This window comes from Fomitiporia mediterranea (assembly GCF_000271605.1).
Source record: "Fomitiporia mediterranea MF3/22 unplaced genomic scaffold FOMMEscaffold_8, whole genome shotgun sequence".
NCBI lineage: Eukaryota > Fungi > Basidiomycota > Agaricomycetes > Hymenochaetales > Hymenochaetaceae > Fomitiporia > Fomitiporia mediterranea.
This window is the reverse complement of record NW_006760393.1, coordinates 1,647,359-1,664,656: the sequence shown is the minus strand read 5'-3', so window position 1 is coordinate 1,664,656 and position 17,298 is coordinate 1,647,359. Positions and strand designations below refer to the sequence as shown.

The window sequence follows — 17,298 nt, the reverse complement described above, 5'->3', positions numbered from 1 at the left end:
TTTGCGTCGAGGTCGGACGATAGGGAAGAAAGGGTCGGAAGATGTCACCACCGCCAGCCATTCTGGCGCCTACACGTCCAAAATCATTGGCTGCTTGACCAGATCAATTGAAAAAATTTCCCAAATCGCTCGCGTATGTCTAAATAAGGCAGAGCGCTGGGTCGGAGTTCCGATGGAAGAAACTCGTTTATCCTCTGCGGCCGTCTGGATCTTTCTGTACCGTCATGTTCACAACGGAACCAAACTCGCCGAACAATGCAGTACACTCTGGATACGCAATGATCGGAGCTCTGGTATTCTGTTCGTGCGCTCTGGCCACGTCGGTCCCCGAGCTGCTTGACAAATTGCTTATCTCGAATCGCACGCAATCCCTCCTGAATGATCCTTACCTCCCGTCCTCAAAGCATGAAATATTCTGCCGGGTACACGCTCGACTTTAAGCCGCCCTTTACTTATTTCTGGAAGTGAATGCCAGCTGGCGGCGGCCGCATCAACACCGCAGCACTGAGATATGCGCCCCTACACATGTTCCGGGATTTATTGGAATACTAGACATGACATGACTTGGCTGACGTGTACCCAGTACTGGCAAGAAGATATATGTTTTAAGCTTATTGCTAGGCGGTATCGGCCAAGCTTAATCAACCAATTTCAAATTTCACGGTCTGGCAGTTCCAAACTGTCCTCAAGTGTCTACGAATGGTCTGGAACACGTTGTTTAACACCGAGCTCCGTGGGGTACTCTTGGGCAGCGATAAAGTATGTCATATCCACGCGGTGGTCTGTCTTGTCTCGAACACAAGTCGAAGATCCCGTCGCTTGTTTCGATTTATTCTTGCTATCTGGGCATTCTTGCGCCTCTTTGATATTCGAACAAAGATTAATTGGTGGAGCAGACACAATAACCGGAGCCGGACTTAGTCTATCCTTGTAAAAGTGGCGGTCCAAGAGTACTCGCGCCTAGCGACGCGCATGTTACTTCGGTACATATCGTTCATTATCTTCGGCAAATATTTCACAGCTTGGCCGCTAATAATAGAAACACTGCGTCAGGTTGCGGCTCCAGCCCTGCGCTATCGGCCTTGACTCCCAGCAGCTAAGGCGTATGACCTGGTCACTTGCTGGATAACAGGTCTTAGACCTCGGTCCTGACAGCGGTTCTATTGACTGCCAGTGAACGATAAGGCCAACGGGAAAGATAGTTTCTTATCAGATCTTATCTTGCGTGCTGCGACGACGATCCGCGGAGAACGAAGGTAAACGGTTATATAAGCTCCATATGTTGTGCTTCGCCTCGCTTGGGTTTTCAGTCATGAATCCCTTGGCTTCCTTCGCTAATTTACCACATGCTCCACGTCATGTTCAACATGATTATCAATGTTGCAGATATAGCAGCGCTATCTTTAACGACCAAGTTCACCACTGTCGGAACTGGAGATCGCATCAATCCCGACTCTCATCCGGTTGGCCACCGAAGCAAATCCGACAGCCTTGTACTGGGCGAAGTTCGGAACGCGCTTCATACTCTTCTTTCCCTATCCTGCATTCTCACTTGCGGTTAAGATATCGGCGTCACGTCATCTTGAACAGTTTTAGGCACCATAGCTGCTCAAGCATTCAACACATGTTTTACCGATTACTTCGTATTACCCCGCGTGGTCTGTTTTGCACCCCATTCAACCCCACGCGGTTCTTTTTCTTTAATTTTAAGGGCTGTCTAATTCTGTCATGCGGAACCGGCTTGTCTACATACCTATGATGAAGGACAAGCATACATCCGTGATAAAACTGGAATTGCGCTTCCCACCGCTAAAGTCCTTGAGCGCAGCTTTCTGGGCTTCTGGTCAGCTTTAAAAGCTTTACGATAAGTGAATATGTGCCTCATACCCTATCTCCTCTTCACCTGTCGCATTTCCACAAATGCCAGCACACCCTCTTGTTCTCGACTCATCCCCTTCTCGTGCTGAGATAGCACTCAAGGCTGCTCGTCAAGAGGAGAGCGTTAAACAATTATGGTTTCTGCTCACAGCCGTCATCGGTCTGTTGACAGTCTTGTACTGGTCGTCGCTCCTTTGTGCTCGAGTGCGCAAACCAAGAACGGCACCTACCAATGAACTTGAGAAGAGGACTGTCGAGGCTGTGACTCCCGGAAGGACCGGGAAGATGTCGCTTCGACACGTCCCAAGTGCCTTCGCCAGTCTCTTCAGGGTGCTTGCATTTCGAACTACTGTACCAATTGGGCCGTCCTCAGTCATGTCTGTGGCCGAGCTCGTGTTCATCTTGGGGTACATTACTGCCTTGTTAGTCTGGCTGTGGATCAACAGTACGTTGTTTGTTTATAGGATCTTCTAAAACATTCTGACGCAAATATAGCCGATGACATGGAGACATTTTATTTTGAGGATCGCGCAGCTCATCTCGCCTCATGTCAAGTACCGCTAATCGTTGGCCTCGCTGGCAAGAATAACATCATTTCTTGTGAGCCGGATTTCTTGCTTCCCGCTTCTACTGATTTGCTCACGTTACTTAGTCCTTACCGGTGTCAGCCATGAAAGACTTAATGTCCTTCATAGAGCAAGTGCTCGTGCTTGTTTGGTATTGCTTTGGATACATGCCCTTATCCGCGGAGTACCAGGGTACTTGTCTACGCTTCCTCCTATTTAAGAACGGTACATTGATACATGCATGTCTTAGTCTGCCCGAGAAGTTTGATCTTTCGAATGGCTGGATGAGATGGGGTGTCACCGGTCTTGCAGCTTTCTCTTTGGCTACTATATTGTCGATTCGTCCGATCCGCACTAGGTTCTTCGAATTTTTCCTTGTCTCTCATATTATCCTTATCTTGTAAGTCTACTCAGGATGTTTTAGCAGAAGGGTTCTGACGAATGACCTTATCAGTATTTTTATTCTCGGTGGTCTTTTCCATGCTGGGTCGAAAGAGTTTGTACTATCTTCCTACTTCATTTGAATAAACTGACGGTATCACCCCAGATTTGGCTATTACTTCTGGCCTGCCTTCCTGGTCTGGGGTTTCGACCGTTTCCTTCGTCTTAGTAGAGTCATTTGGAATAATCGTGTTTGGTCTCGTACATCGTCCGAAGAACATCATGCCTCCATCGACCTTTTGGCCTCGGACACTGTTCGGCTGACACTTCGTCGTAAGATGCATTGGGTCGCTGGCCAGCACGCCTATGTTCTCCTTCCCACTGTTAGCAACCTGCCAACAGAAGCACACCCTTTCACCATTGCCAGTATCCCCAATTCTCTTGATGGCACGCAAAAGGATTGCCAAGAAATTGTCTTCCTCATTCGTGGCCACAACGGTTTCACGGGGAGGCTACGCGAACATGCCTTAACAAAGGGCAAGGAAACCGCTGTACCAGCGTTCATTGATGGCCCCTATGGTAACCCTCCCGATTTAAGAAAATTCTCGACCTGTATCCTCATTGCTGGTGGTTCTGGCGTGTCATATATTTTGCCCCTATTACTTGACATTGTTCGGTTAGTACCCCATTTCATCTGTATGGCCAATCATCTTCTTATTCCAGAATTAGAAATGCTCGGAATGGTACAAGTGCGTGTCAACGTGTCCTCTTTATTTGGATTGTACGCCGGCCAGGTAAGCAATCTTTTCATGAAGTTATTGGTAATAGGTGTTTATTTTTGCGAGCAGCACATATGGAATGGATATCAGAGATCCTAGCTGATGCGCTACTGGCTGCTCCTTCCACACTGTCTATCGAACCACGCATGTTCTTCACAGGGCCAAAGTTGAACAAGACTTCATCTGACACCCTGCCAACGGATTACAGTCCCAATCTACCCACTCCTATTTCGCCACCATCACCTGATGCTGTCATAACCGCCAAGGCACTAGCAAGAGCCTCCATAAGGACAGGGCATGGGCGCCCAGATGTCGAGGCAATTATCCAAGACGCGGTGTCTATATCAGCTGGTCCTGTCTCAGTGGACGGTGAGAGCCTGTTTTTTTAGCTCTGTCAATGACCGCCTGACTGAGGTAATTCTAGTGGCTGGTCCTTCTTCACTAGCTTCTGCCGTCAGGGCAGCCACCTCGTTTGAGAATTCGAGCCCGGTCAACATACTCAAAGGGCGTCCTTCCGTCACGCTTCACGTAGAATCCTTTGGAATGGTCAAATCGTAATTAGTGTTCAGGACTCTTTTCTTATGCTTCTTGTCTTCTCTGCTGTATCCTTCATGCAGATTCTCTCTCTCACTCCTCTACTTACCCCACTTTTTGCTCCAATGTTCTTTACGCTTGACTTTTTTTTGAATTGCGCTAAATATAAGTTATGTATTAGTCCCAAAGTTTCGCCGTCAATAAACCGAGTTAGTGGAGTAAGTGTGTGTACGTAATAACAATGTACGCGTGTGGGTCCAGATTTATTTCTAGGATTTGCGTTTGTGTCGATCCTTGCCGCCCTTGGTGTCTCAATTGAAACTGCCGCAGCGGAACCCTTGTACACCATTAAAATTAACATTTGCGGAGCGGAGGAAAGGTGGTCGACTCGAGCCAATGCCATAAAGTGACGTCAAAAGACTCCGTCTACCTCATACAAGTTGACAAAGACTTTACTGGACTATTAGTTTGTGAGTCATTAAAATGTCATTGTAGCCGTAAACTACTACTGTCTATGTAGAAGGAAAGGACGTAAATAGAGCATAACTACGACTCCGTTTGTATTTCCATGTGACGGACCCAGTCCAAATCCGATCCAAAATCAATCCAAGGAATTTTTTCATCTTTTTCTTCACCGGTTGAGATTACTGCGCAAACGAATCTTCTCTCCATAGTAGTAAATCCAAATCGGGAAGGGTATGCCAGTAATAATTGCGAGACCAGCTAAGAGGGAATATCCAGGACCAAGACCGAGGGCATCAAACATTTGCTGGCCAAATAACGGGAAAGCAAAGCCCATGACTGATCTGAGAACGGTTGCAGCCGCCATAGCGGACGCAGCGTAGCGGAATGAATCGACGAGGTACAGTTGAATGGGGAGGAATGTGCCCATCATGGCGAACCCGAAAACGCCGGCACCGATAATTGGTAATATCCAGTGTGCCTTTGCTTGTGCTGACCAACCGTACCAGCTAATTTTTTTACGAATCAAAGAAAAATGAGTTCTTATGATAGGGGGCAAAAAAAGCATAATAGCGACTTACAAAAGGCCGACGGGAACGAAAACACTCGTTAATATCAAAGCGGGAATCCTCATCTCTGGTTTTCCCACGCCTCCGTTCTTTTCTGACAGCTACGGTAAGGGTTGATGAGAGACCGGATTCAACGCAAGTAAGACACAAAATAAATACCCTTCGGTAAATCCCATCTGCCACATAGGCGCCATAAAATGTCGAAAGACAGAAACCAACTCCTGGTCCTAAATAAGCCTGGAAGATTGTTAATGGCATCCTATTTAAAGGCACGAGTCACTTACAAGTCCAGCAAGACCAGTGCTGAAGCCATAATTTTGAGGGAATAAGTCCGGGAATGTCGCAAACATAAGATAATAATATCCGTAAACCCTGCAAAGACGGATCAGTGTCCTGGTCGACAACGTGCAGAAAAAATCATTTGAGAAACGCACAAGCCCATATATAAACTGAGAATGAAACAAATGAAACTCCCGAACAACAAAGCGAATGGCCTGGTCATGTTAACCCACATGACGCGAGCAAAGTCCTTATGTTGGTCAAGCAACACGTCATGCTCGAGGGTTTTCTCTCCCGAAAGCTTAACTTGCTTCTGAGCACGCTTTATTTGAATTAGAGGAGCATACGTCTCTTCCAGGAAAAGGATACCAAAGAAACCACCAACAGCCGCTGCGACGGCTATGACGATGAAGATCCATCTGAACCCAATTGTTTGAGCAATAAATCCGCCAGCGACAGGTCCAACCGAAGGACCTAGTAAGGGTCCCAGAGTGAAGATAGACATGGCAGTAGCTGTGGGAAGAGCTCGTTTGTATATGCATAATACTATTTACTCATGACGTACCGCGATCCCGTTCTGAAAAGAGATCACCAATCACTCCGGCACCAATTGCTGCAATATTGACTTTCAGCTTAGGATTGTCATATACATGCTATGAATTCCTTACCAATCGGTGCACTTCCACCAAGCCCAGCCAAAAATCGGAAGATGATCAAGGTAGGCACATTTGGAGCGAATGCGCAGGCAAGGTTGAAGATGAGGAAAAATATGTTGGAAAAATGCAGTACCTGCAAATGAAAACTGCTGATAAGTACTGAGAAAATGGAACGCATCGTTTCGTTAACGCACCCATCTGCGACCAGTTAGCTCACTCAAAGGGCTTAAAACCAAAGGTCCAGTTGCATAGGCAAGCAGGAATATAGTTAATATCATATTTAACTGCGATGTTATTGTGAGTTTGTAGCTTGGGTGAGACAAATAACTGAGCAAACCGACAATCGTGGTACTCGTGATGTCGTAATGTTTTTGAATCTATTAGATTGGGAATTATTAGTTTAGACGCCACTGATTGAACGGATATTGAATAGCATATACCCACGTTTGGGAGTGCCGGTGCCATCATACTACTGGAAATCGGGCTAACAAAAGTGTAGAAAGAGACCTTATCCTCGTATAAACGTCAAGAACATTGCTAGAGAGCGTCCGAACTTACTACTCCGGCCATTCGCCATTTCTTCCAAAACGGCCTGTGCAGGGAATTTACCTTGTTAGCTTTCAGCACATCAAGACACTCAAGGATAAATTTCCCACCAGTTCCTTGGATTATCCAGGTCGTGCTGCCAGTCGTGATCAAGCCGTTCCAGAGCCTCTATCCGCTTGTCGTCAGGAATGGCAGATTCCCCCTCACCATCGCAGAATAGGTCTTTCCCATCCTTGGTCGACTTTCTGTTAGCTTCCAAATCTCGTTCGACGATCGTGGAGCGTGAGGATGCAACACCTGTTTCTTCCAGCTGAGCAACTCTGTCTGCCATTTCACTTGCAGCAATGAACACTAGCAGCAGAATTGACCAGAAAGCTTACGCGAGAACGGCGGGGCGAGGGCATATTTTCCCGGGAAGGAGGGACTTTATATCTCGGGACGATATTACATGGATGGTATGAGGTCAGCACAGGCGCATTAATTCCCCCTTCCGCGGGCACGTTGGGAGCTTCTTTAATGATTTTAATCTTCCTCATGGACCGTCGCCTAGCTCCGTAGCTGGATTCCCATAACACCTTCAGAAATTACTCGAAACGCACACGATCGGTCCAGAATTCCCGGCTATTTCGTCATGTATATAGACGAAGAACACAGAGGTTGATTAAGCTAATCTACTTCTAAAAGCGAGAAATATGACCATCAAAGAAATACAGTTGCCAAATATGTACACGTCAATAGAGATCGGAGAAAGCGGACTCAAAGCCAAGTCGATCGCCGTCCCTGACATTTCGGCCCGGTAAAAATACATCCGCCAAGGGACCGCCACAAGGGCAAATAGTTTTTCAGACCACACTGTAGCGACCAGCCGTTCCAGACGGATTACGATATTCTGCCTGCAGTGCGGCGGCAGATGCTTCCACAAGGAGGCGCTTGATCTCCCGCACTGCTTGCTCAACCTGGTATCACACAGGTATCAGTGGATCAGCCTTGGGAATGCAGACGGAAGAACCTACCCTCCATTCCTCATTTGATTCGACGAGCAGATGTAATTTTGGAGGACCTTCTGGAGGCGGCTCTTTCCCGGGCTCATAGTATATACCTAAAAAAGAACGTTTTACAACTTGCTTCTGAATCGATAAGTGAAGCGATTACTTACCTTTGTTTGTAACCGAGGCTCCCGTCTGGTCAATGAGCTATTACCGAGTGTGAGGTAGTGGTATTAGAAGCATCGAGTATTGTTACTCACCTGCACCATAGTCTCCTTATTAGTAACACGCCATCTCGCTTTCTGAGGATAGTCGTTGATGGGAATGATAGCGTGGAAGTCTGTCGCATCGGGAGCACTGACGGATCCGCCCTTCGCCTCGAAAGCGGTCTGGCTTTGCGCGACTAGCCGTGCCACACGAAGCTGTGCATTTAATTTCGAAACAACACTCTGCGCTTGTTTATAAGCTGCTGTGTCTTTCCCTGCACGGGCTGCGGCCTCCTCTGCAGCACGTAACGAGCTCTGCATTTTCTCTTCTTCTTTAGCTTGGGCAAGTCTGCGCGCCGCCGCCGCGGCACCTGCAACGCCGAGTACACCCTTTGAAGAGTCTGGTGCTGGTCCTCGCTTGATCTCAACCTTGAAGTTGCCAAATGTCATTTCATCCTTCGACTCGGTCTTTACTGCTCCAGCAGCAGGATCAGGACCAGCCACCTCCTCAGGCTTCTCCTCCGGTTTGTCATCGCCTTCACCATAAGCCTTACGTTCCGCCTTCTCTTTGGCGTCACGCTCTTTATCCAATCTATCGAGCCCTTTGCCACCGAAGCCCGAGCCCGCAGCATGTGCCTTGCCGGCTTTAACTTTCTCCAGGAAACCTACGCAGGTTTTGAAGACGTAAGCAATACTATGACAGCAAGGATGAGATTTTACATACCATTCGCTAGATCTTCCAATTCTTGCGGCACCTTCGCATTGCTAGCTCTAAGTGCTCTAAATAAGTCTACGGAGTATCTGTCCTGTTCCGGAGTGATAAAGGTGACGCAGGTACCCTTGTTCCCGGCACGTCCTGTCCTCCCTGCGCGATGCACGTAGTCCTCCATGTGATTAGGAGCGTCGTAGTTAATAACAAGCTTGAGTTGCTTTACATCCAGCCCACGAGCGGCGACCGACGTCGCGATGACAATAGGCACAAATCCAGCCTTGAAGTCTGCGATCGTTTGATCTCGATCCACTTGATCCTTCCCACCGTGCAAACTCATGCAGAGATACCCTTTACGAAGAAGCTCGCGGAGTAGGTTATCCGCGGCCTCTTGTCGGTCAACGAAAATAAGGGTCCTGCATTCAGGATCCTCATTGTACATCTGCCCCAGAATTTCGAGTAAACGGTGGAATTTCGTTTCTTCTACGCGAACCTCCACAATTTGTTCAATCTCAGCGGCCACTACTGAGCGTCCGCCAACAGTGATTTCAAGAGGTTTCTTGAGAATTTTTCGGGCGAGAGAATCCATTTGTTTGGGAAATGTAGCAGAGAACAACACGGTCTGACGGTCAGGTCTGATATTACCCACAATTTTCATCACTTGGGGCTCAAAACCCATATCAAACATTCGATCAGCCTCGTCAAGAACAAGGTATGTTACCCGCTTGAGGTTTGTTACACGTCCAGAGTTTGCCGTGAGGAGGTCAATCATCCGTCCTGGAGTACAGACTATGATCTCTGCTCCTTTCTTCATCTCTGCAATTTGGTCCTTTATCGGCGAACCACCGTAAGCACAGACTGCCTAGAAAGAGATGAGAATCTGCGATTCGTATCAAGTTGGAAGCACGCACCCGTAAATTGAGAACCTTTAGGAATGGCTTACATTCACGATGGATCTGTGTCGCTAACTCGCGAGTAGGAGTCATAACAATAGCCATTGGACCCTCCATTGGTTCAAGGGGGCGCTGGTCCTTGATATGACGGAAGAGTGGTAGAAGAAAAGCGATGGTCTTCCCAGAGCCAGTCTTCGCGACACCAATAACGTCACGCCCAGACATGATTGCTGGGATGGCCTGCGCCTGAATGGGAGTAGGGCCGGTAAAGCCGAGTTTCTTTATGACATCGAGACTGCAATAACCTTTAGTACATAAAAAATCACTGGTAGGCGAAGGACTCACCAACTGGCAGGTAGTCCACAGTGACTCCATTTAGTGATTGGTCGAGGGCAATCAATTCCGCGAATTTTAATGCCATCTAGTTCCAGGCGTAGCAAATCTGCCTCTTCGTCCGTCATTTCTGCGATTTCAGGAGGAGCACGGTAGAACTCCTTCCGGAAGGGCTCATAGACAATACGTGAATGGTCGACCGATGCAAGTTCCTTCTTCTTTGCCTTCTTAGCCGCAAGGGCGAGGATATCTTCTGGATTGAGGTCCGTGGCGTCAAGTTCGTCGGCGATGACCTCAACATCTTCTTCATCACCTCCCTCTTCACCCAAACGATCTTCGAGGCGACGCCGACGATAGTTCGGGTCTTCCATCATCTTTTGTAAGTCCATTTCGTCAACTTTCTTGACTTCCTGTTTGACCTCGCTCATGAAAGCATCCAAGGGGTCGAACTCATCTCCCTCATCGACATCCATTCGATCCTTCGCCATCGCCTTCTTCTCTTCATCTAACTTGTTCGCCTCTTCGTCGTCATCGTCAGCTTCAAGGTTTTCGCCGACGCTTTCGTCGTTAGGCATGCTCATGTCAATGGCTGGCATATCCTCCAGCTTTTCCAGTTTACGTGTAGTCTCTGTCACATCGTCCATCATAGCAGTTTTCGTTCCAGCGCCCTTTACAAGTTCCGATTTCAAAGGTAACCCTTTCAAGCCCAAACCTCCGAATGCTGCTCGGTTGAGCTGTGCAGTAGGCTTCGAGGTTGTCGATGATACGGCAGGCTCTGATGCATTAAATCAAGTGGTATGAAATCTCGTTACAAAGACTGAGAATAGATGAAATGACTCACGAGGCGCCGACTTCCCAGCAAGAGCCATCGCCTTTGCCTTCGCCTCGTCCAGTGCCTTCTCCGCCTCACGCTTCTTCTTCCAAGCCTCTAACCGATCCTTTAACCCTTTCTTCTTCTCATCTCCAGCAGGAGGTGCCGCTGACGTAGGCGTTGCGGGCTCACTATCTTTTTGCTGATTAACAGCTGGTGAGGGTTGCCTGTCCCGTACACGATCCTTTTCTCGCCGGTCCCGAGAACGAGAACGTTGCCGACGGTCGTCCCGCCTGGAGTCTCGGCGGTCGCGTTCATCTCGGTGAGAGTCACGGCGTTTTTCTTCCCTGTATCTGTCTTCGCGATACCTGTCCCTGTCGCGTTCTCGTTCACGGTCCCTGTCGTCATATCGTGACCTATCACTGGGTCTTACATTCCGCCGTGTTGGAGAAGGAGACCGAGGTGAAGAACGATAGGACGACCTTACCCTCTTATTTGATGCGTCCGGAGAATACGAACGGTCCCTGCGCGCCATGTTTCTCTCTGTTTACGGTGAAGTGTAGAGGTGAGGTGAAGTGACGGAGAAGGCACACTTCCTTCCAAGTTGGGTATACGAGTAGATTACATAAAGCGCATGCATATAAGCAGATACGCCATTCCAAGCCAAGTCTTAGTACTAGCAGTACTCTAGCACTGACGACGTTCAGCCAGCGCCATCTACCTCTTCAAAATCAGGATGTCGAACATACTCGACCCTTCTGTTATCCTGTCATCCTTACCAAAGTACCTGCCGCAGTCAAAAACACTCACTCGTCCACACGACGGAGTTGCGGCACTGTCTCATTCTATACTCTCTGCACTAGGCTTCCGTCTGGTTGGCGTTGATGACTCCTCTTCTAGTACTTTCGCGGAGAATGTATTACCAGATGAATGGAATGCTCATGGACCAGGAAGTTACACGTTACGCTATCGCCACGATCAAAGTAGCCTTGAATTTATCGTGAAAATAACGAAACTCGGTACAAGGACGCTGATTAATGCCATTGCATCTGAGGTGATACATAGATGTAACTTTAACCATAGACATAAGTTGACTTGCGGTTCTCTAGACAGACAAAACTGCTTCGCTGGATATCCCGACAGATGATTTCGTCTCTCCCTCATTCTTTCCTTACGATGCTGGAACGCAAGACGCTGCGCCTCTAGTACACGGCTTTATTTCGTCAAATCGAGTCGCCGACTTTGTCGCTCGGTTCAAACTTGCAATTGTCCAAAAGCTTATCCCTGGATTGCGAAAGGAAGGGTACACGGAAGACGATGACGCGTCCACGAACTCGACGTCAAATACACGTGAACAGCCCTCATCAGAACCGGCGGCACGACCAGGTCCCTCACGCCCATTCGCACCTTTGAATGAACCTTACCGTCCGTCCGGTCTTGAGTCGCACATCCCACCACAAAACCCACTTCAGATTGGTAGGAGTGACCTCGATCCCCTTCCTTTGCAAATTCAGCCCAATCCATTTGCTCCGCCGCCACTGTTCCCTCCCAATCGGGGTGATGGCATGTATGTTGGTCCCGACCACCCGATTTTTGATGGACCTCGCAGAGGAATGGGCAGTCCCCCAAATCGTGGGCCATGGGGAGGTGATGGCTTTTTGCCCCCGATGAGCGTTCCACAGGGCGCTAGGTTCGATCCCATTCTACCTGGACCAATGGGGCCAGGCGGTAATCCGCTTGGCAGGCGCGGAGGAGGATCTGGTCGACGTGGTGGTCCGGGAAGTGGACAACGCAGCGGTGAACCCGACAATGACGAGTTCATGCCACCCGGTATGGTCAGTTGTTTGTTCCTATATTTGAATGCACAGTGTACTAATGCTTTGTCTTTCCAGAGTGATATGTTTTCTTAGTAGCCGTTATGAAAATCACTCCTATGCGTATATGCAGTTTGTACTTGTATCATTTGTCATTTGAATGAACGTGGCTTGAATAGTCTGATTCTTTGAGTATCCATGTGTATATTGTAGTATTCGCATGTAGTGGTCGTCATTATGACTCTGAATGCATATGAATGAACAATGTATTGCCCCCGTGATTTGAATCGAAAGGCACATCACGGGACCTGTTCGGTACAAAACTAGTATAAATCCGGATCAGATCTTCAATATTTACGTAGTATAATATTGCGTCTTGTTCGAAGCAGCCACATCATACTCTCTCTCTCCTGCATACAACTCTCTCGTCAGCACATCCTTCTCAAATGCCATCCAGTAAAGTCAAGATGGGAAAATCCGGAATACCCGGCATGCGCCCGTTCCCAAGGGACAAACCGAAACCGATTGAAGAAATGAACGTGGCTGAATTGCGTAAACTGTACCGTGACAACGAACAAGTCCTCCAGACTCTGTGAGCTATCATTATATCATTTTATCGCCTTGCTTTTCGGGAGCTAATAGTAGTCATGATAGAATAGCATCTTCCTCATCCTATGTTGCCAAGATTGAAGAGAACCAACAAAAAATACACCAACGATTAGTCGAGCTAGAGGGAATGGGTGAAATTCAACATAGAATGCGGCGCGCGACTATTAGCGAAGACGCGATCATGGCGGTTGATTCAGAACCAGAAGACAAAGAACTAGATACTAAGGGTGTAAAACAGAAAGCTTTGGCTAATTGGGTATGCATCTCCCTTTGTTTTCATCCCTAACTAAATTAACTTACACAACTATATTTTTCTGTTCTTATAGGGCAAGTTAAGTAGCTCAGACCTTCGAGGTCCTCCTAAGGTAGCCACGCTGAGCCACGAAGAAGCCATGGAACTGGAACGACAACACAATGCCTTTGAACGGGAACGACGAGAACGTGAAGAAGCACGTCGGGAAAAGATGACCTTGCCTACACGAGAAACAAGTCAAGGAAGGACCCTTACAAGCGATGAATACGCAGCGAAGGTCTGGGCGTTCATGAATTACAAGCCGACAGATTCGGATCTCGAAGGTGAAGATGAGGACGATGAGGACGATGATGATCCAGCCTCATGGTTTCATGATGAGGAAGATGACGGAATAAAGGGCCAGGATATTATATACCCCGATGCAGAGGATCTTTCAGACATTATTCGCATGGATGAAAGCAAGATCCAGTACAGCTCGTTCTACGAGCCGCGTGATCCGGACGATTAGCATCCGCGCAAACCCCGTTGCTTTGACTCAAGTGCTGTGTCATATCTTATAATATTTAAACGCAATTATCTGTCATTACTCATGAAATACGTGCGTCAGAATATGTAATGGTATGTAATATCATTGTAAGCCCATGCAATGGCTAAAGATCAGCAAGATAATTAAATGAGACTGTAGTTGTAGTTGTCGTAATAGCGGTCATCCGTGAAAGGTCATCAAGCGAGATGTTCTTGTGTCAGAGTTAGGGAAGAAGGCAAGTCTAATTGTCCCTAGCATGAACGGGACAGGACCTTCCCCTTTGTAACCAAGCCGATAAGCAAGCTAAAGACATAAGATAATTAACTTTGTGTGACTGGAGCTTATAACAATGATGTACGCACTACTATGGAAGCTGCATAGGCAACTGAGGCGAGCAACCATCGATCCTGACAAAAATATTAATAACTACAATACGATTACGTGTTTTAGCGCAACTCACCTTTGATAAATTCTTCCAAGCATATGACACCTAAAGGGAGATGTATCAATAAACTCGTCAGATGAGATTATAAAGGTCCAGGCGGCTTACACTCGGTACCGACCAGGAGGCTCTCGCCTGGCAAACGATATACAAGATATTTGGCAGGTTGCTGAATGGCTCCTACGCCACCATCAAGACAGCTCTTCACATGGATCTCCTGCTCCGCTGCTGTTCCGAGATCAGCTAGGATTTGCCCACATACAGGACAACTACAAAAGTGTCATTCATTGCGAGCGAAAAAGAATTGGGGATGATACGTACTCGGCGAGATCACTAATCTGCGAGCTTGAGTCGGATCTTCTCAAGTTTGTGGGAATAGCTAATCTATCTTCGTCCACGACTATGCGTTGGATAGAGCTGCTAGACGAGCCTTGGAATCGGGCCGGCACACTCGAGCTTGCATTTGTCTCTTCGAAACAAGTTCGACAGACTCGCTGTTGCGAAGAACTGGATATGCTATTTTCAGGAAGCGCTGGGTCTTGCACAATATCCGCTAGGTCGAGCATGACACGATAAGACGAATCTCGGTCACAGAAAATTTTGCCGCATCGACGACAGTGCTGCGGTATGTTGTGAAAATTTACTCGTATGAAGTATTTATAAACTTACATGCTAAGAAAAAGCCGGTCAGCAAACATCTTCTAGTCATAAGACAAAGCACATGTCGCCTACCTTCCGGAACAAGAACGAAAAGCGCCTCTTGCACTCATGACATTCTGTAACTGCGTCGTCTCTCTCCCACACGGCATGCATTGTATGTGGAGTAGGTGTACTTCCACGAGGAAGAATGACTTTCTGCGGGGCTTCATGCGTCGGTACTCGAAATTCCGGCGCTTGAGAAAGATGCGGTGTCAAGTCGGTTGAGGTTCTCCTAATCGTCGGTCGGTTAAAATAATCTGTAGCCTGGGAGCGTTGAGACCCGGCAGATGGTGGTCGTGCGAGTGTTGAGGTCGTCGGGGATGAGCCGGGGTAGTGGAAACTCTCATCATCCGAATCGTCTATATCGGATTCTTCATCGTCAACTAGATAGCATTCCGTGAGCTGACCATTGACACGCCAATCAAAATACCGACCATTATTAGAAAGCGAAATCCCAGCAGCTCCTGCGGCGAGTCTTCTACGTTCAAGTTCTCTGCTATAAGCATTCAGAAGCACTTCAGCCTGTGTCCTACGTTCATGGTCCTCATCGCCTTGTAAAACTATAAGTTTTTCTCATGATCAAATACTATACGCAATACGCACCTAGCATTCCCATACGCAATTCCATGACAGCCCGCTCGAGTTTTGCGACGGCCCGCCTAACATCAGCCATTGAACTTCGCTCGACAGAAGAGTCCGCTGCGGATGGCGTTCCTGCTAAATAGCGCGATCGAGAGACATAGTCACGGTTTCTTGATAAAAATGTAGCAGGCATGGATCCCAACTCCTGCCCATCAACTTCGAAGTGGTCGTTCTCAGTGTCAGGGTAGTGAGGAACTAGGTTTCCGCCCTCAGACAAGTGATACATAGCGCCATCTGGTCCAAGGAAGGGAAGCGGGGGAATATCGAGTCTTCGCCGCATTACTCGTACCCAACGCCGTCTTCTTACCCATGCTTGCGTTGGTGCACTTCGAGAAAATGAATTTGAACGGCTTGATGAAGCACCAAGCCCAGCAGACACGATGCCGGAGCCAGTTAAGAGTCGCTCGAGCGGTGGTGGGGCCTCAGCACTCCATTGATCCTCGGTATCATCAAAAGAATGGGCATATTGCCAACCCTCATTAGCATCTACGCGCGGATGCGTAAGGTCCAGAGTCCAGTCAGAACTAGAATAATCATAAGCAAGGCACGACGTAACAGTTGTCTATACCACACTTACAGCCAGAAATGGCTCCTTTCTGCTCCTTCTCGAGTAGGTGCATCCACGCTAGACGGTTGCGGTAGTATAAAGGGATCTTCGATCAGTGGCAACTGCACGTCGCTGCGCCATGCAGGCACCTCACGTTTGCCTGTTTCTTCGTCAGCTTTCGGTAGTCGTAATTCGAATGGTGCTCTTCGCCCTCTCTTTCCGAGGCCAGTCACGGAAAATTTGGGTCTCCCGCCATTTACTGCTAGAGTTTTCAGGCGTACATCAAGCCGTTGGTGCTCGTACAGTATTATCGGAACCGTAGTATGTACTGCCAAAGGATCATACTGCACGGTAGTATTGCGCCACTTTTCGGTCTCAGCGCGTTGCAGGACCTACAAAGGCTTAGTGAGTATTTATTCTAGAAGAATTCATGAGAACTAACCTCACAAATCCAAATTTCGAAGACAGCGGCAGCTACGTCGTATGCCGTCTCGCCCCAATCATTGCGAACCAATGAATTAGCTTGTTGTTTCGACAGAAGATACAGAACAATAGGGAGGTGGCCCTTGGACGCGGCATTCACTGAAAGACGATGAGAATCAGACAAACTGACTCGTTCTCTGGGAGACTCTGACTCACTCAGGGGCGTCCAACCACCTTTGCTGCGCGCATCTACACCTCGAACACCATCGACCTCGTTTGCCGCACCACCTGTCTCGCATAACCACCTGACAATGTCGAGATAGCCCTAATTTAAGTAGAATAAGCTACCTCAAGCCTAGTAATGTGAAGTAGTATATAACCTACCTTGGATGCAGCGTTGTGCAGCGCCGTCCAGCCGTCTCCGTCGCGCGCTCTGACATCTGCACCAGTACCAACAAGATAAGAAATAACTTGTAAATGACCATGCAAAGCAGCTTTATGCAATGCGGTCTAAATATACGTGAGATTGAGTCATCAATATGAAAAACGCGTCGACGAACCTCTCCTTCCTTGTCTTCGAGGTCTGGTATACCACCACATTCTTCGACCACTTAATAAAATGATTCATCTCGCTTGAGTTATAAAACCAAATAAATTGAACTGTATGTTCTTACGCCATCTTAGAGCTTCAAGGTGGCCTCGACTTGCTGCGGCGTGTATCACTGTGAGTCCAGTGCGAGGCGACGCATCATTCA

General features: G+C 47.9%; 6 protein-coding genes across 6 annotated transcripts; 3 read left to right on the top strand and 3 right to left on the bottom strand.

The window, feature by feature from the left end:
- Nucleotides 1-2,163: 2,163 nt before the first annotated feature.
- Nucleotides 2,164-4,162, top strand: FOMMEDRAFT_90010 (uncharacterized protein; the record flags this gene model as incomplete). The annotated part of the gene is made up of 9 exons (XM_007268401.1): nt 2,164-2,323; nt 2,374-2,478; nt 2,531-2,636; nt 2,695-2,844; nt 2,899-2,940; nt 2,992-3,501; nt 3,549-3,619; nt 3,674-3,973; nt 4,029-4,162. The coding sequence occupies 9 exons, from the start codon at nt 2,164-2,166 to the stop codon at nt 4,160-4,162; spliced, it is 1,578 nt and encodes a 525-aa protein (XP_007268463.1).
- A 446-nt stretch (nt 4,163-4,608) lies between these two features.
- FOMMEDRAFT_141881 (multidrug resistance protein 4) lies at nt 4,609-7,035 on the bottom strand. Its single transcript, XM_007268400.1, has 12 exons — nt 6,761-7,035; nt 6,663-6,696; nt 6,549-6,611; nt 6,446-6,481; nt 6,299-6,388; nt 6,117-6,237; nt 6,014-6,061; nt 5,604-5,961; nt 5,454-5,541; nt 5,329-5,406; nt 5,182-5,270; nt 4,609-5,109 (listed from the first exon to the last, which is right to left on the bottom strand). The coding sequence occupies exons 1-12, from the start codon at nt 6,979-6,981 to the stop codon at nt 4,770-4,772; spliced, it is 1,566 nt and encodes a 521-aa protein (XP_007268462.1). The 5' UTR covers nt 6,982-7,035; the 3' UTR covers nt 4,609-4,769.
- Nucleotides 7,036-7,270: 235 nt separating this feature from the next.
- Nucleotides 7,271-10,552, bottom strand: FOMMEDRAFT_110801 (P-loop containing nucleoside triphosphate hydrolase protein). Its single transcript, XM_007268399.1, has 7 exons — nt 9,790-10,552; nt 9,463-9,739; nt 8,567-9,413; nt 7,897-8,507; nt 7,807-7,843; nt 7,664-7,749; nt 7,271-7,606 (listed from the first exon to the last, which is right to left on the bottom strand). Exons 1-7 carry the CDS (start codon nt 10,422-10,424, stop codon nt 7,493-7,495), a joined length of 2,607 nt encoding a protein of 868 aa, XP_007268461.1. The 5' UTR covers nt 10,425-10,552; the 3' UTR covers nt 7,271-7,492.
- Nucleotides 10,553-10,618: 66 nt separating this feature from the next.
- FOMMEDRAFT_21623 (uncharacterized protein) lies at nt 10,619-11,130 on the bottom strand. The gene has a single exon (XM_007268398.1). It carries the CDS (start codon nt 10,994-10,996, stop codon nt 10,718-10,720), a length of 279 nt encoding a protein of 92 aa, XP_007268460.1. The 5' UTR covers nt 10,997-11,130; the 3' UTR covers nt 10,619-10,717.
- A 154-nt stretch (nt 11,131-11,284) lies between these two features.
- FOMMEDRAFT_125897 (uncharacterized protein) lies at nt 11,285-12,650 on the top strand. Its single transcript, XM_007268397.1, has 3 exons — nt 11,285-11,642; nt 11,698-12,423; nt 12,481-12,650. The coding sequence occupies exons 1-3, from the start codon at nt 11,325-11,327 to the stop codon at nt 12,496-12,498; spliced, it is 1,062 nt and encodes a 353-aa protein (XP_007268459.1). The 5' UTR covers nt 11,285-11,324; the 3' UTR covers nt 12,499-12,650.
- A 189-nt stretch (nt 12,651-12,839) lies between these two features.
- FOMMEDRAFT_89417 (uncharacterized protein) lies at nt 12,840-13,772 on the top strand (the record flags this gene model as incomplete). The annotated part of the gene is made up of 3 exons (XM_007268396.1): nt 12,840-12,994; nt 13,057-13,267; nt 13,338-13,772. Coding segments are annotated over 3 exons (801 nt in total), but the record flags the coding sequence as incomplete, so codon positions are not given.
- Nucleotides 13,773-17,298: the final 3,526 nt, after the last annotated feature.

What these genes read in the sequence shown, in the direction of transcription:
- FOMMEDRAFT_21623 (XM_007268398.1), bottom strand. Translation starts at nt 10,996, where the DNA reads ATGACGACAGGGACCGTGAACGAGAACGCGACAGGGACAGGTATCGCG.
- FOMMEDRAFT_141881 (XM_007268400.1), bottom strand. Translation starts at nt 6,981, where the DNA reads ATGGCAGACAGAGTTGCTCAGCTGGAAGAAACAGGTGTTGCATCCTCA. An exon ending in CTGGATAATCCAAGGAACTG is followed by an intron (nt 6,697 to 6,760) that starts GTGGGAAATTTA and finishes TTCCCTGCACAG; the next exon opens with GCCGTTTTGGAAGAAATGGC. An exon ending in CTTTTCAGAACGGGATCGCG is followed by an intron (nt 5,962 to 6,013) that starts GTACGTCATGAG and finishes CTCTTCCCACAG; the next exon opens with CTACTGCCATGTCTATCTTC.
- FOMMEDRAFT_125897 (XM_007268397.1), top strand. Translation starts at nt 11,325, where the DNA reads ATGTCGAACATACTCGACCCTTCTGTTATCCTGTCATCCTTACCAAAG. An exon ending in TTAATGCCATTGCATCTGAG is followed by an intron (nt 11,643 to 11,697) that starts GTGATACATAGA and finishes GCGGTTCTCTAG; the next exon opens with ACAGACAAAACTGCTTCGCT.
- FOMMEDRAFT_110801 (XM_007268399.1), bottom strand. Translation starts at nt 10,424, where the DNA reads ATGATGGACGATGTGACAGAGACTACACGTAAACTGGAAAAGCTGGAG. An exon ending in TAAAGGTTCTCAATTTACGG is followed by an intron (nt 9,414 to 9,462) that starts GTGCGTGCTTCC and finishes ATCTCTTTCTAG; the next exon opens with GCAGTCTGTGCTTACGGTGG. An exon ending in AATCAAATGAGGAATGGAGG is followed by an intron (nt 7,607 to 7,663) that starts GTAGGTTCTTCC and finishes GTGTGATACCAG; the next exon opens with GTTGAGCAAGCAGTGCGGGA.